This window comes from Coregonus clupeaformis, chromosome 6 (assembly GCF_020615455.1).
Source record: "Coregonus clupeaformis isolate EN_2021a chromosome 6, ASM2061545v1, whole genome shotgun sequence".
NCBI lineage: Eukaryota > Metazoa > Chordata > Actinopteri > Salmoniformes > Salmonidae > Coregonus > Coregonus clupeaformis.
Genome location: NC_059197.1, coordinates 36,672,499 through 36,689,730, shown reverse-complemented (window position 1 = coordinate 36,689,730; position 17,232 = coordinate 36,672,499). Strand labels below are relative to the sequence as shown.

General features: G+C 45.2%; 1 protein-coding gene across 2 annotated transcripts in view; it reads left to right on the top strand.

The window, feature by feature from the left end:
• Window positions 1-17,232, top strand: part of LOC121567869 (neurobeachin-like) — a 311,893-nt gene that overhangs the window by 65,085 nt on the left and 229,576 nt on the right. For both annotated transcript variants that reach the window (XM_045220277.1, XM_045220272.1), the window contains exons 2-5: window positions 12,786-13,017; window positions 13,474-13,574; window positions 13,927-14,022; window positions 16,604-16,725. In XM_045220277.1, the coding sequence (XP_045076212.1) occupies window positions 12,786-13,017; window positions 13,474-13,574; window positions 13,927-14,022; window positions 16,604-16,725 (551 nt within the window). The remainder of the gene's footprint in view (window positions 1-12,785; window positions 13,018-13,473; window positions 13,575-13,926; window positions 14,023-16,603; window positions 16,726-17,232) is intronic.

Genomic DNA, 17,232 nt, shown 5'->3' with positions numbered 1-17,232 from the left:
GTTGGGGTATGTACGTACGGTCACTGTGGGGACGACATCATCGATGCACTTATTGATGAAGCCAGTGACTGATGTGGTGTACTCCTCAATGCTGTGGTGTACTCCTCAATGCTGTCTGAAGAGTATTGGTGCTAAATCGTGTTGTTGGAGTCCGGCATGCTAATTGGCTGTGGCGTCATATGACTAGGTGCCCTGGACGGTTTTCACGGAAGAATACTGTACCAAGTTAGCTAGCTGAATAAACTAAGTTAGTCTATTCCTAGAAAACATTGAACCGCTGTAGTTTACAACAATTATAGTTTCTGAGGTGGAAGTTGGGAGTGAAACGTAAGTGAGGGAGGCCCTGCTCTCTCGCTTTCCCAGATGTTTAGTTCATTTCATTCCGATCTCCTTTGCATTATTGTAGCCATTTTCTGTAGCCTGTCAACTATGCCTCTGTCTATCCCTGTTCTCTCCGCACAGGCTATACAAACGCCTCACACCGCGTGGCTGCTGCCTCTCTAACCTGGTGGTCCCTGCATGCACGACCCACGTGGAGTTCCAGGTCTCCGGCAGCCTCTGGAACTGCCGTTCTGCGGCCAACAAGGCAGAGTTAATCTCAGCCTATGCTACCCTCCAGTCCCTCAACTTCTTGGCGCTGACGGAAACATGGATTACCACTGAAAACACTGCTACTCCTACTGCTCTCTCCTCGTCTGACCATGTGTTCTCGCATACCCCGATAGCATCTGGTCAGCGGGGTGGTGGCACAGGAACCCTCATATCTCCCAAGTGGATATTCTCTCTTTTTCCATTTGAATTCCATGCTGTCACAGTCACTAGCCCATTCAAGCTTAACATCCTTATCATTTATCGCCCTCCAGGTTCCCTTGGAGAGTTCATCAATGAGCTTGACGCCTTGATAAGTTCCTTTCCTGAGGATGGCTCACCCCTCACAGTTCTAGGTGACTTCAACCTCCTTACGTCTACCTTTGACTCATTTCTCTCTGCCTCCTTCTTTCTACTCCTCTCCTCTTGACCTCAACTTCTCACCGTCCCCCCCTACTCACAAGGCAGGCAATACGCTTGACCTCATCTTTACTAGATGCTGTTCTTCTACTAATCTCACTGCAACTCCCCTCCATGTCTCCGACCACTACTTTGTATCCTTTTCTCTCTCGTTCTCCTCCAACACTACTCTATCTGCCCCTACTCAGATGGTAATGCGCCGTCGCAACCTTCGCTCTCTCTCTCCCGCTACTCTCTCCTCTTCCATCCTATCATCTCTTCCCTCTGCTCAACCCTTCTCCCTCCAATCTCCTGATTCTGCCTCGTCAACCCTCCTCTCCTCCCTTTCTGCATCCTTTGACTCTCTATGTCCCCTATCCTCCCGGCCGGCTCGGTCCTCCCCTCCTGCTCCGTGGCTTGACGACTCATTGCGAGCTCACAGAACAGGGCTCCGGGCAGCCGAGCGGAAATGGAGGAAAACTAGACTACCTGCGGAACTGGCATCTTTTCACTCCCTCCTCTCTACATTTTCTTCATCTGTTTCTGCTGCTAAAGCCACTTTCTACCACTCTAAATTCCAAGCATCTGCCTCTAACCCTAGGAAGCTCTTTGCCACCTTCTCCTCCCTGCTGAATCCTCCTCCCCCCCCTCCTCCCTCTCTGTGGATGACTTCGTCAACCATTTTGAAAAGAAGGTTGACGACATCCGATCCTCGTTTGTTAAGTCAAATGACACTGCTGGTCCTGCTCACACTGCCCTACCCTATGCTTTGACTTCTTTCTCCCCTCTCTCTCCAGATGAAATCTTGCGACTTGTGACGGCCGGCCGCCCAACAACTTGCCCGCTTGACCCTATCCCCTCCTCTCTTCTCCAGACCATCTCCGGTGACCTTCTCCCTTACCTCACCTCGCTCATCAACTCATCCTTGACTGCTGGCTATGTCCCTTTCATCTTCAAGAGAGCGAGAGTTGCACCCCTACTCAAAAAACCAACACTCGATCCCTCTGATGTCAACAACTACAGACCAGTATCCCTTCTTTCTTTTCTTTCCAAAACTCTTGAGCGTGCCGTCTTTAGCCAACTCTCTTGCTATCTCTCTCAGAATGACCTTCTTGATCCAAACCAGTCAGGTTTCAAGACTGGTCATTCAACTGAGACTGCTCTTCTCTGTGTCACGGAGGCTCTCCGCACTGCTAAAGCTAACTCTCTCTCCTCTGCTCTTGTCCTTCTAGACCTGTCTGCTGCCTTTGATACTGTGAACCATCAGATCCTCCTCTCCACCCTCTCCGAGTTGGGCATCTCCGGCGCGGCTCACTCTTGGATTGCGTCCTACCTGACCAGTCTCTCCTACCAAGTGGCGTGGCGAGAATCTTTCTCCGCACCACGTGCTCTCACCATTGGTGTCCCCCAGGGCTCAGTTCTAGGCCCTCTCCTATTCTTGCTATACACCAAGTCACTTGGCTCTGTCATATCCTCACATGGCCTCTCCTACCATTGCTACGCAGACGACACACAACTAATCTTCTCCTTTCCCCCTTCTGATAACCAGGTGGCGTATCGTATCTCTGCATGTCTGGCAGACATATCAGTGTGGATGACGGATCACCACCTCAAGCTGAACCTCGGCAAGACGGAGCTGCTCTTCCTCCCGGGGAAGGACTGCCTGTTCCATGATCTCGCCATCACGGTTGACAACTCCGTTGTGTCCTACTCCCAGAGTGCGAAGAGCCTTGGCGTGACCCTGGACAACACCCTGTCGTTCTCCACTAACATCAAGGCGGTGACCCGATCCTGTAGGTTCATGCTCTACAACATTCGGAGAGTGTGACCCTGCCTTACACAGGAAGCGGCACAGGTCCTAATCCAGGCACTTGTCATCTCCCGTCTGGATTACTGCAACACGCTGTTGGCTGGGCTCCCTGCCTGTGCCATTAAACCCCTACAACTCATCCAGAATGCCGCAGCCCGTCTGGTGTTCAACCTTCCCAAGTTCTCTCACGTCACCCCGCTCCTCCGCACACTCCACTGGCTTCCAGTTGAAGCTCGCATCTGCTACAAGACCATGGTGTTTGCCTACGGAGCTGTGAGGGGAACGGCACCTCCGTACCTTCAGGCTCTGATCAGTCCCTACACCCAAACGAGGGCATTGCGTTCATCCACCTCTGGCCTGCTGGCCCCCCTACCTCTGCGGAAGCACAGTTCCCGCTCAGCCCAGTCAAAACTGTTCGCTGCTCTGGCACCCCAATGGTGGAACAAGCTCCCTCACGACGCCAGGACAGCGGAGTCACTCACCACCTTCCGGAGACACTTGGAACCCCACCTCTTTAAGGATTACCTGGGATAGGATAAAGTAATCCTTCTACCCCCATGCCTCCTTGCAGCATGCCTAAGGCACGTTCACGCAGATGAGCAGGGACCCTGGGCATCTTTCTTTTGGTGTTTTTCAGAGTCAGTAGAAAGGCCTCTTTAGTGTCCTAAGTTTTCATAACTGTGACCTTAATTGCCTACCGTCTGTAAGCTGTTAGTGTCTTAACAACCATTCCACAGGTGCATGTTCATTAATTGTTCATGGTTCATTGAACAAGCATGGGAAACAGTGTTTAAACCCTTTACAATGAAGATCTGTGAAGTCATTTGGATTTTTACGAATTATCTTTGAAAGACAGGGTCCTGAAAAAGGGACATTTCTTTTTTTGCTGAATGTATATACAGTTGAAGTCGGAAGTTTACATACACCTTATCCAAATACATTTAAACTCATCTTTTCACAATTCCTGACATGTAATCCTAGTAAGAATTCCCTGTCTTATGTCAGTTAGGATCACCACTTTATTTTAAGAATGTGAAATGTCAGAATAATAGTAGAGATAATTATTTATTTCAGCTTTTATTTCTTTCATCACATTCCCAGGTGGTCAGAAGTTTACATACACTCAATTAGTATTTGGTAGCATTGCCTTTAAATTGTTTAACTTGGGTCAAACGTTTCGGGGAGCCTTCCACAAGCTTTCCACAATAAGTTGGGTGAATTTTGGCCCATTCCTCCTGATAGAGCTGGTGTAACGGAGTCAGGTTTGTAGGCCTCCTTGCTCGCACACGCTTTTTCAGTTCTGCCCACACATTTTCTATAGGATTGAGGTCAGGGCTTTGTGATGGCCACTCCAATACCTTGACTTTGTTGTCCTTAAGCCATTTTGCCACAACTTTGGAAGTATCCTTGTGGTCATTGTCCATTTGGAAGACGCATTTGCGACCAAGCTTTAACTTCCTGACTGATGTCTTGAGATGTTGCTTCAATATATCCACATAATTTTCCTTCCTCATGATGCCATCTATTTTGTGAAGTGCACCAGTCCCTCCTGCAGCAAAGCACCCCCACAGCATGATGCTGCCACCCCTGTGCTTCTCGGTTGGGATGGTGTTCTTCGGCTTGCAAGCTCCCCCGTTTTTGTCCAAACATAACGATGGTCATTATGGCCAAACAGTTATATTTTTGTTTAATCAGACAAGAGGACATTTCTCCAAAAAGTACGATCTTTGTCCCCATGTGCAGTTGCAAACCATAGTCTGGCTTCAGATAATAGATGTCATGGCACTCCTGCTTCTACAGGTAATGTTAACAGTAAGCATTAAGCTAGATACATGGAACAAGCTGGCTCTTCTGGGATTTAATATATTTCATTTCCCCCCTGATTTATTATGTGGAGAGAAGGTGATTAAACTACTGCTGTTCTTCCCCAGTCCCTCTCTCTACCATCTCTCCTCCCTCTCTCCCCTTCTATCCCTCTTCCTCTCACTCTCTCCTCCCTGGTAATTAGACTGCCTCTTTCCTCCCACGTTTCTCCTTCTCTCCCCTCTCATTTCCCTCTTCTCCCTCTCCTCCTTCTCTCCTCCCTCTCTTCTCTCTCTCTTCTCTCTCTGGATAAGAGCGTCTGCTAAATTACTAAAATGTAAATGTAGGTTAGTTTGTTGGTACTCAGGACATCTCTCCTCTCTGCTGCAGAGACTACCTTCCTGTTCTGTTCCTGTTCAATAAATCACTCAGGTCTTTCTAGCCCTCACAAAGGGACTGCTGATTTGATATAATGTTATTTTTGCTAAAAGTAAATGCAGCAACTGAATCAGATGATAGAATGCTACAGGCCTGGAGGAGAGGAGGATGGGGAGGACATAACGAAGAGTATTGTGTGTGTGTGTGTGTGTGTGTGTGTGTGTGTGTGTGTGTGTGTGTGTGTGTGTGTGTGTGTGTGTGTGTGTGTGTGTGTGTGTGTGTGTGTGTGTGTGTGTGCGCGCGCGCATGCATGTTGTAGCAAGGGAGGTAGAAACTCCCACACATGGACAGACATCTGTTTTCTCATGATGAACAGGGGCGGGCCAGGTGTTAATGATGCTGGGTCAGGGAGCAGAGCAATGTAATGCCCCATTAACTCTAAATAGATCTGCCATAGATCACACCTGACTGAGCGGTGGAGTTGATCATCCTGGGCCATCTATATGTCCACATGATGGCATGGACAAGAGTATACTGTATAGATCAGACAAGATCACGTGTTTATTTCTCAACAATAATATGACTGTAATCCTCTAATCTCTACAGTGTTTCAACAGAGAGTTGACCTGTCCTTCCTGTTGTTCCTGTGTTTGTCCACCCCGGTGTGATCATCATCACATGCTGCATGTTAATCTGTAATCCAGTCACACTACCTCGCTGGGCTCTGCTGTTTCTCAGTGCTGGGCTTATACACAAAGCTCTGTTTCACCATGCATCAACATTCCAATACCGTCCCTGTTCTCCAGTTCAGAGACATTGTTGCTCTAGTCCTGCACGAACGCATCTGATTGAACCACTCAACTCATCATCTAGCCCTTTGATCATGTGTGCTTGTGCAGGGCTGGAACAAAACTGTTCCAGCCCCCCAAGTCTAAGCCAAGAGGACCAGGTGTCTGGATGATGTAGCGATGATCAGCAAGGAGGAGAGAGAAGGTTTGGCTGCAGCAGGCAGCAGGCAGGAAGCAGGAGGTAGGTTCTGTCTTGTCTTAAAGGAGAAACCAGTATGTAACTGGGATCTCAGATCTGTGGTCTGTTCACAGTAGCATCATGGCCTAGTTTACACACATTCATCAAAGCTGCTGTTTAAAAGACTGTTCCCTTTCTGGTGTTACATTGCTAGTACACTGGGACTACACCATATAAGTGTTTTGGTGTGTGTATGACGTTGACGTCCTGCTGATTTAGAGTATAGACCATGACAGCTACAAAAGGGGCTTTAATTTGTGGGTTTTGCCTGGTGCATTTACTCACACAAGGCTGTTCTGCCAGTTATGCAAATTAATTAATTAATTTACATTATATTGAAATGAGGAAGTGGTTCTAGTCCCCAGAGCATCAGAGCAGCTGTGGTGTCCCACTATTCACACTACTACACAGTCTGAAAGACACACCGTGTGTGTGTGTGTTGCTCCCAATGTAGTTCATTAGCGATGTTCAGCCAATTACCCAGGAGCAATAAACCCATTTCTATATCTAATCTCTCTCTCTGCATTGCTCTCTTTCCCCCGCTCCCTGACTTTCTTTCCTTCTCTCTTCCCCTCTCTGCCTCTCCATCTCTATATCCCTCTCTTACTTAGTCAAGTGCAAGTGGTCAGGGTCGGGCATGAGGAGGTGGTGCGAGGGAGGGTGCTGTGGGATTATTTAAGATACTCTTTGAAGAGGTAGGGTTTCAGATGTTTTCAGAAGATGGGCAGGGACAATATTCCCTCTGAACTGCACACCTCCTCCAGGACTGCTGCGCAGAAGAAATGCCATGCCGCGCAGCGACGCAAGAGATTGAACTTCACTGAGTTCGCCCCATTAGTTTGCACTATATAGATCAACGTTCTTTCTGTGATCGAATCAACATTATATCAGCCCCTTTTCAATGCAACAAACCAAAACAAATCTAACTTCGCAAGATTGAGTCTGTGATTTTGTTGTATGCAGAGCCAGAGTGCAACAGAGTATAATTCTATTGGTGGGGGTAGCCCATGAGCGGTCTTTCAATCACCTGCGAGTGAATGTGCTTTTCAGATCAGTTCAGATCAGAGCGCAGAGCCGCGCATGTGCATATTTGTTGATATTCTTTGCTAGTTAGCGAGTTATTAGCCCAGTTATAGATAAGTATAGGTCAGCAATGGGGAGTTACTGCTTCCTACAAGAGCACAAAATGTTTTTTTGACACGCTTGAATATGCAAATAAGCCAATAGGCAGAGGGGTAGCCTACATTGTCTAATTCTCTGTATGGTAATAATAATTAATTGTATTTTGTAAAATGGTTTCTTGCATCACACAACACTGCTAAATGACTAAAAAAATTAAATAAAAACACAATACAAAGCAATTTACAGTCACCTATTTGGCCCATGGTGTTACAGACCAAGTAAAAAATTATTAATTAATATCAAGCCCTTCATAATGTAAAAACATTTTTAAAAGTCTCATGCAATGTAGGCCTACATTGAACACCACATATAGGCTACTGAAGGCTATATCACAGAAATCAAAAGCTATTTCAATGTGAAAATGTTATGGGATTTGCTCCATTGGGCTTGTTGGTAGGCCTACATTATGCTCAAATAGTCACAGTAGCCTACTGTCTAAAACTGTAAAGTCTTCACTGTAAAATTGCACAACATTTTCACAATGTTCAAGTGTCCGCTCACAAGACCTAAAATTTGCTCAGTGGCCCAAAAAATGAGAGGTAACGTTGGGCAGGGACTCTGCTGTCCTAGCTTCAAGGGGAAGTTGGTTCCACCATTGGGGTCCCAGGACAGTGAAGAGCTTGGACTGGGCTGAGCGGGAGCCTGGGCTTTCTAGTCGGAACATTTTGTCAGGTCTTGAGGAGGGAGAGAAGAGCCCTGGGTTTACTCCCTTAGACTACTGGAGTGGCTGTGTAAGATCACACTCCTGCAAAGTATTGAACATTACTCATATGTATATACTGTATTCTATTCTATAATATTCTACTGTATCTTAGTCCATGCTGCTCTGTCATTGCTTATCCATATATGTATTATATATTCTTAAATTCCATTCCTTACTAGATTTGTGTGTATTGGGTATATGTTGTGAAATTGTTAGATATTACTTGTTAGATATTACTGCACTGTCAGAGCTAGAAGCACAAGCATTTCGCTACACCCGCAATAACATCTGCTAAACACATGTATGTGATAAATAAAATGTGATTTTATTTGATACTGTACATGTCACAGTGTCAGAGTACTTTACACAGGCTGACCTGATCCGTTCTGGTCTAGCCCTGGGTTGTGTCCCAAATGACATCCTATTCCCTATGTAGTGGAGTTTAACGGGAATAGAGTGCCATTTTGGATACAACCCTGGTCTTGTCCTGTTGTGCCGTTCTATTATCACTGTGACTAGGTGTAGGCACACAGGGTGCAGACACAATCATTGACTAATCTGTGAGACTTTTGCTGATCTTTGAGTGATTCGTCTAATTCTTTTCCAGAAGGTTTGCTGCTGCATGGCTGCTGTACTCATTCTCTGCTGCACCAATGGAAGAACTGAATGTCAGTCCATCAGCTTTTATTTTTATTCAGGATGACAAGGAAACAGAAACAACACCCCAGCATGTGCTGTCTGCTTACGCTGGTGTTCTCTGATGCTGGATACAGCAGTATAGCCTGGGCCTTCACAATGGGATGCCTCTTAGCATGGAGCAGCTGTATTTTTTAACCTGTTTTGCCATTTTATATTATTGATCTTGATGTAATGCCTCCTCTTCCTCCTTCTCTCCTCTGTTCATTCTCACCAACAGCTGAACATAGGAATTCACTTATATTTCTTTTTTTTTTAACCCGATTTACTGTCCACTGTTTAGACTGGAAACCTACTGAAGATTACGTCTCTAGTCCAACCTACTGCCGTCACCATGGTGACCAAGAGTCTCTCTCTCTCTCGCTCTGGTTTGTCTTCCTGCCAAGATGCAGTGAGGAGAAAGGAACTAATCACTGATCAGGATGTTAAGTGTAACAGAGATGAATGGTCAGGAGTTTAATACACAGAAAGATGGAGCGAATAGAGCAAAGGTTGGGAGGGGTAGAGACTGAGTCTGAGAGGGGAGCGGGAGAGAGGGAGAGGTTGTAGTGAGATAAAGTGAGTGGTACTGTAGAGTTAAATTGAAATGTGTATAATTTCTGTCACTGCCCATATGGAATGTGGTTGTTGTTGTTTTTCTCATTGCATATTAAGCTAAACTGCCATCCATACCAACACTGAATCTATATCTATATGTAGCCTGTTGCTTCTAGTAATCCTTAACAGATACTATATTCTTAAATGGTGGAGGAGGTACATTGTTATGTGTAACCAGACTGTATGTTTCCAATATACATTCTGCTCATTCTTAATGCAGCTACTCACACAGAGACATCTGGCGCCTGGGTGATTGTGGGACCTAATCAAGAATCTGATTTGAAGATGGTTTTTAATCCAGAAAGAGATTGTAAATGAAAGTGTTATTCTGCTAATAGAAACAGTGGCACTGTTGTGCATACTAAACATTTCATGTTAAAAATAGTTATTTTTTCTATCTTTCATCCAACTAGCAGATCATGATCGATTGAAGATATCGCATCATACTATAAAAAAAAGGCTTTGCACTGCACAAATTTTTTTTTTCAACTTAAAGATTTTGTTGATGATTAGACTCCCTGTGTCTCTGTTCTCTCCTGTCTGTTCTCTCCTCTCTGTTCTCTCCTCTCTGCTCTCTCCTCTGTGCTCTCTCCTCTGTGCTCTCTCCTCTGTGCTCTCTCCTCTCTGTTCTCTCCTCTCTGTTCTCTGCTCTCTCCTCTGTGCTCTCTCCTCTCTGTTCTCTGCTCTCTCCTCTGTGCTCTCTCCTCTCTGTTCTCTGCTCTCTGCTCTCTCCTCTCTGCTCTCTCCTCTCTGTTCTCTCCTCTCTCCTCTCTCCTCTGTGCTCTCTCCTCTCTGCTCTCTCCTCTCTGCTCTCTCCTCTCTGCTCTCTCCTCTCTGCTCTCTCCTCTCTGTTCTCTCCTCTCTGTTCTCTCCTCTCTGTTCTCTAATCTCTCCTCTCTGTTCTCTCCTCTCTGCTCTCTCCTCTCTGTTCTCTGTTCTCTCCTCTCTGTTCTCTCCTCTCTGCTCTCTCCTCTCTGCTCTCTCCTCTCTGTTCTCTCCTCTCTCCTCTCTGCTCTCTCCTCTCTGCTCTCTCCTCTCTGTTCTCTCCTCTCTGTTCTCTGCTCTCTGCTCTCTGTTCTCTCCTCTCTGCTCTCTCCTCTCTGTTCTCTCCTCTCTGCTCTCTCCTCTCTGTTCTCTCCTCTCTGTTCTCTCCTCTCTGCTCTCTCCTCTCTGCTCTCTCCTCTCTCTTCTCTGCTCTCTCCTCTCTGTTCTCTCCTCTCTGTTCTCTCCTCTCTGCTCTCTCCTCTCTGCTCTCTCTTCTCTGCTTTCCTCTCTCTGGCTTATTGGAGCGTCCCAAATGGCTCTGGTCAAAAGTAGTGCACTATATAGGGAATAGGGTGCTATTTGGGACATATCCCTGGAGTTTAGAATGCAGACATTCAATGTACATCGTGTTAGCTCTCCTTGCCTCTGGCATACCTCAGGCTTACATAATGTACCTAGATTTCTGAATCCGCTGAGTCTTTGATTACCCTCGAGTTCTTCTAACATATAGTTTAAACAAACTCTCAAGCTAAAGGATACGTGTATACATTTTCTTCCATTGAGTTCTTAGCATTGATTATGCTGTAGCATGGTTGAGCCAGTTGAAGTGGTTAAAGTGGTATGTATAATGGCTGGTATAATTACTCTAACAGTCTGACAGTTCTTTTGACCAAGCACATCAGGTCTTTTCACATCAGATCTTTTTTAGAGCTGATCTGATTGGTCAAAAGACCAATTAGTGAAAAAAAGATCCACATTTTGCTGCCTGTCTAAACGCAGCCTAAGTGGCTAATCTGTGTCCATGTCTACGTCCCAAATGCCACTCTATTCCCTATTTAGTGCACTACTTTTGACCAGAGACTTTTGACCAGAGCACTAAATAGGGAATAGGGTGTCATTGAGGACGCATCCCATGTCTTCATCTATACCTCTCCTCCTCTCCTCTCTGAGCACAATGGCTGCAGATTACTAGGATGTGAAACTGTAATTAGTCTGCTGCTTGCTGTCTGTGGATGAAGGGAGGGATGGAGTGATGAATGGAGGGATGAATGGACAGGGCGATGGAGAGGTACTGTAGGAGAGAAAGATTAGGTTCAGCCCAGACAGCAGGATTCTTTGTCTCTCCTCTATCTCTCTATACCATGGCCTACTAGCCTGCCAATGCATTTGCAGTAAAAATGTTGAGGTTGTTTGCTCAACCCACAATGTAATGGAGAAGCTAGTTCTTAGTCAGAATCCTGGTTCTCTGGTGTAGATGAGAAAGTAAATAAACATGATTGATCTGGTCCTATTTTTCATAATACCTCAGACATTATCCTAACTTCAACTGCACACAGTCTCCTCTGAAAATCAATTCCTCTCATTGAAAATGACGTTTTTGTCAAGATGTTAAATTCCATAGGAATACTTTCCCTGGGCCCTGTACTCTAGTACCAGACAGGTATTCTCACACTAAGGTCACTAAGACACATTGATAACATAACAATTACTACTGGAGCTGAGATCTACCAAAATAGAATGAAGGGTAAATAAATGAAAAGGAATATTAACTTTAGACAAAGCAGAGTAGAGAGGAAAATAGAGGGGAGGGGAGGATGAGGAGAGGAGGATGAGGAGAGCAGAAGAGAGTAGAGGAGAAGAGAAGAGAGAGAAGAGGGGAGGGAGAGGAGAGTAGAAGAGAAGAGAGAGAAGAGGGGAGGGAGAGGAGAGTAGAAGAGAAGAGAGAAGAGGGGAGGGAGAGGAGAGGAGGGATGAGGAGGGGAGGAGAACAGAGAGAAGAGGGGAGGGAGAGTAGAAGAGAAGAGGGAGAAGAGAGGAGAGTAGAAGAGAAGAGAGAGGAGAGAGGAGAGGGGAGAGGAGAAGAGAGGAGAGGGGAGGGAGAGGGGAGGGAGAAGAGATGGTGGGGTAGAGAAGACCTGTGCAGTCTGTTGGACCCAGGTAGTCTGTTCAGTGTGCAACAGTGTGAACACAGTCTATATTTAGCAGGGGTTTGTTACTGTAAGCTCTGCTTTATAGGGGTCGGTTGTCTGAACAGCTTGGCCATTGAACCACATCAGATTGCTTATTACTCGCCCCCTCTCTCTTTCACACCCACCTCTCTCACGCGTTTTTGCGCTCTCTCTTTTTCGCTAGATTTGCTATTAGTTCTTACCTTATTTCCTGCAGGCTCTGTCTTGTCAGTCCCAGTGATGCTACCTGGAGGGTTTCTGACCCTATTTTCTGCATGTCTGCCTCCATGCCCACCAGTCAAGATGCAGCCTCTGTACCATGTGTTCTCTGTATGTTCACGCTACTAGAGGCGCCCAATTAATTGCCCGTTGAGCTTCAAGAATATAAATATTGATTGTTGGGTGATCGGTATACCCCTTCCCGTCCACTTTCCAACCAACATGGGATTTTAGATTACAACCCTTCGTATTTCAGAGCCTTTTAAAATACAATCACAGTCTCTTAGAGGAAAAGGCCTCTCTCTTACTGAACTGGCAATCATGCCTGTTAATCTCATACCCCCTCTTGTCTCTCCCTCTCCATCCCTTCCCTCCCCTCCCTCTCTCCCCTCCCCTCCCTCTCTCCCCTCCCTCCCTCTCTCCCCTCCCTCCCTCCCTCTCTCCTCTCTAGCTGGTGGGGGGTGAGTTTGACCTGGAGCAGAACTTCATCATAGCGGCGGCGGAGAGCCTGGGCTGTATGGTAGAGCTGTTGGAGCACTGTGATGTGACCTGCCAGGCTGAGGTGTGGTCCATGTTCACAGCCATCCTCAGGAAGAGTGTCCGTAACCTCCAGACCAGCACTGAGGTGGGCCTCATAGAGCAGGTGCTGCTGAAGATGAGCTCCGTTGATGACATGATTGCAGGTAAACGAACATAAGCAAGCAAGTATGTAGGCAAGCAAGCAAACAAACACACACACACACACGCTGAAGAAATAGTCCATAGAGCTTGTTCCATGGCCAGGTGCTTACAGGAAGCCTGCAGTACAGTACAGTACCCACTGCAGAGTGCTGGGTGGATGGATGTGGATTAAGTTAATATTTTAAGCATATTGAAATTCCTCTGGCTTAAAAGAGAGGAAAAATTGAAAAGAGAAAATATCATTAGTCACAGTGTGTTTTATAATGACAGTTTAGAGTAAAATTACATTTCAGAGGGCAAACTAAAGGCATGGCACTTTTCAACTCTTTTTAATTATATTGTGAAATATGAGGGCATGTTTCTATTGTGGATGTTTTACAGTAAATAATGAACCCCTATCTGCAAGTGAGGAAATTGAAGTACCAACTCAACACTAATGTGTGTGTGTGTGTCTGTAGACCTGCTGGTGGATATGTTAGGAGTGCTGGCCAGCTACAGCATCACAGTGAAGGAGCTCAAACTGCTGTTCAGTATGCTGAGGGGAGACCGAGGGCTCTGGGTAAGTTGTAGGAGTAGAGGACTCTGGGTAAGTCATGGGAGGAGAAGGAGAGGTTACAAGTTGGGGTTAAGAATCACCTGTTGTACGTGATGAACATGGCTCATATACAGTATTCTCTCATCTCTTCCCTCCATCTCTTCTTTCTCTTCCCTCTTCTCTTCCCTTTTCCCTTTGTCCCTTCATGTCTCCTCTCTGTCTCTTCCCTCCATCTCTTTGCTCTCTTCTCCCTCCATCTTTCATCCTCCTTTTATCTCATCTCTCTCCCCACCTCCTTCTTTCCCTTTCTCCTCCCTCTATCTCTTCTCTCTCTCCTCCCTCCATCTCTTCTCCTACCACCATCGCTCCTCTTCAGCCAAGGCATGCAGTGAAGCTGCTGTCTGTTCTGAACCAGATGCCTCAGAGACACGGTCCAGACACTTTCTTCAACTTCCCCGGACGCAGTGCTGCGGTAAGACTTTACACTCTGGTCTGGGCTGGGCTAGCCTGGTGATGTGGACATTCCCTCTTATTATACACTGAAAAAAAAAAAGTTTGTGTGAAGAGCTGAAAAAAGTTATACATAAACTGTACAGTTGAAGTCTGAAGTTTACATACACCTTAGCCAAATACATTTAAACTCAGTTTTTCACAATTCCTGACATTTAATCCTAGTAAAAATTCCCTGTTTTAGGTCAGTTAGGATCACCACTTTATTTTAAGAATGTGAAATGTCAGAATAATAGTAGAGAGAATGATTTATTTAAGCTTTTATTTCTTTCATCACATTCCCAGTGGGTCAGAAGTTTACATACACTCAATTAGTATTTGGTAGCATTGCCTTTAAATTGTTTAACTTGGGCCAAACGTTTTGGGTAGCATTCCACAAGCTTCCCACAATAAGTTGGGTGCATTTTGTCCCATTCCTCCTGACAGAGCTGGTGTAACTGAGTCAGGTTTGTAGGCCTCCTTGCTCACACACACTTTCAGTTCTGCCCACAAATATTCTATAGGATTGAGGTCAGGGCTTTGTGATGGCCACTCCAATACCTTGACTTTGTTGTCCTTAAGCCATTTTGCCACAACTTTGGAAGTATGCTTGGGGTCATTGTCCATTTGGAAGGCCTATTTGCGACCAAGCGTTTAACTTCCTGACTGATGTCTTGAGATGTTTCTTCAATATATCCACCTAATTTTCCTTCCTCATGATGCCATCTATTTTGTGAAGTGCACCAGTCCCTCCTGAAGCAAAGCACCCCCACAGCATGATGCTGCCACCCCTGTGCTTCACGGTTGGGATGGTGTTCTTCGGCTTGCAAGCCACCCCCTTTTTCCTTCAAACATAACAATGGTAATTATGGCCAAACAGTTATATTTTTATTTCATCAGACCAGAGGACATTTCTCAAAAAAGTACAATCTTTGTCCCCATGTGCAGTTGCAAACCGTAGTCTGGCTTTTTTTATGGCGGTTTTGGGGCAGTGGCTTCTTCCTTGCTGAGCGGCCTTTCAGGTTATGTCGATATAGGACTCGTTTTACTGTGGATATAGATACATTTGTACAAGTTTCCTCCAGCATCTTCACAAGGTCCTTTGCTGTTGTTCTGGGATTGATTTGCACTTTTTGCACCAAAGTACGTTCATCTCTAGGAGACAGAACGCATCTCCTTCCTGAGCGGTATGACGACTGCGTGGTCCCTTGGTGTTTATACTTGCGTACTATTGTTTGTACAGATGAACGTGGTACCTTCAGGCGTTTGGAAATTGCTCCCAAGGATGAACTAGACTTGTGGAGGTCTACAATTCTTTTTCTGAGGTCTTGGCTGATTTCTTTAGATTTTCCCATGATGTCAAGCAAAGAGGCACTTAGTTTGAAGGTAGGCCTTGAAATACATCCACAGGTACACCTCCAATTGACTCAAATGATGTCAATTAGACTATCAGAAGCTTCTAAAGCCATGACATCATTTTCTGGAATTTTCCAAGCTGTTTAAAGGCACAGTCAACTTAGTGTATGTAAACTTCTGACCCACTGGAATTGTGATACAGTGAATTATAAGTGAAATAATCTGTCTGTAAACAATTGTTGGAAAAATTACTTGTGTCATGCACAAAGTAGATGTCCTAACCGACTTGCCAAAACTATAGTTTGTTAACAAGACATTTGTGGAGTGGTTGAAAAACGAGTTTTAATGACTCCAACCTAAGTGTATGTAAACTTCCGACTTCAACTGTAGGAATCTGCCACTATAATATGGTGAATCAGCTGTTTGGAATTGTAATTGATTATCTACCTAGCACCTACCCTTTTCTATTCTGATTGGTCAGATGTTCATTAATTGTTGCAAGAGAACAGGAAGCGGTTGAGTTGATGCATGGCTGTAGATGTGGTCAGTTCATTATAAAGGGTGCGTTCTTCTGCCCAGGCGTTGCTGATGCATGCCAGATCTTACAATGCCTGGATAGGTATTTTACGTATCAGCTAACCACATCATATGTTATTGCAATCTGGTGCCCAACAGCACTGTCGATGACGTGGTATGCAACCACTGGTTGATGCATGCAACGTCTGAGCAGGGGAACGCCTCCTAAATCTGCAAAAGAGTAATTCGTCTCCATCCAGTGTTTGTCTTCATAGAGTGTCATCCATCCACCATCTAAAGAACCATCACACGACTGCAGTATGTTTGTTGCGTTATTCGGTTTAGAGATGACTCTTCCTCTGAAGTCTATGATAGGTATCTCTCTCTTTCTCTTTCTCTCTCTCTCTTTCTTTCTCTCTCTCTCTTTCTCTTTCTCTTTCTCTCTCTCTCTTTCTTTCTCTCTCTTTCGCTCTCTCTCTTTCTCTCTCTCTTTCTTTCTCTCTCTCTCTTTCTCTCTCTCTCTCTCTCGCTCTCCTCTCTCTCTCTCTCTCTCTCGCTCTCTCTTTCTTTCTCTCTCTCTCTCTCTCTCTCTCTCTCTCTCTCTCTCTCTCTCTCTCTCTCTCTCTCTCTCTCTCTCTCTCTCTCTCTCTCTCTCTCCTTTCTCTCTCTCTCTCTCTCCTTTCTCTCTCCAGGCCATAGCGCTGCCTCCCATTGCTAAGTGGCCATACCAGAATGGCTTCACTCTCAACACCTGGTTCAGAATGGACCCTCTAAACAACATCAACGTCGACAAAGACAAACCATATCTCTACTGGTGAGTAGTTCATATAAACCATATCTCTACTGGTTAGTAGTTCATATAAACCATATCTCTACTGGTGAGTAGTTCATATAAACCATATCTCTACTGGTGAGTAGTTCACATAAACCATATCTCTACTGGTGAGTAGTACATATAAACCATATCTCTACTGGTGAGTAGTTCACATAAACCATATCTCTACTGGTTAGTAGTTCATATAAACCATATCTCTACTGGTGAGTAGTTCACATAAACCATATCTCTACTGGTGAGTAGTACATATAAACCATATCTCTACTGGTGAGTAGTTCACATAAACCATATCTCTACTGGTTAGTAGTTCATATAAACCATATCTCTACTGGTGAGTAGTTCACATAAACCATATCTCTACTGGTTAGTAGTTCATATAAACCATATCTCTACTGGTGAGTAGTTCATATAAACCATATCTCTACTGGTGAGTAGTACATATAAACCATATCTCTACTGGTGAGTAGTACATATAAACCATATCTC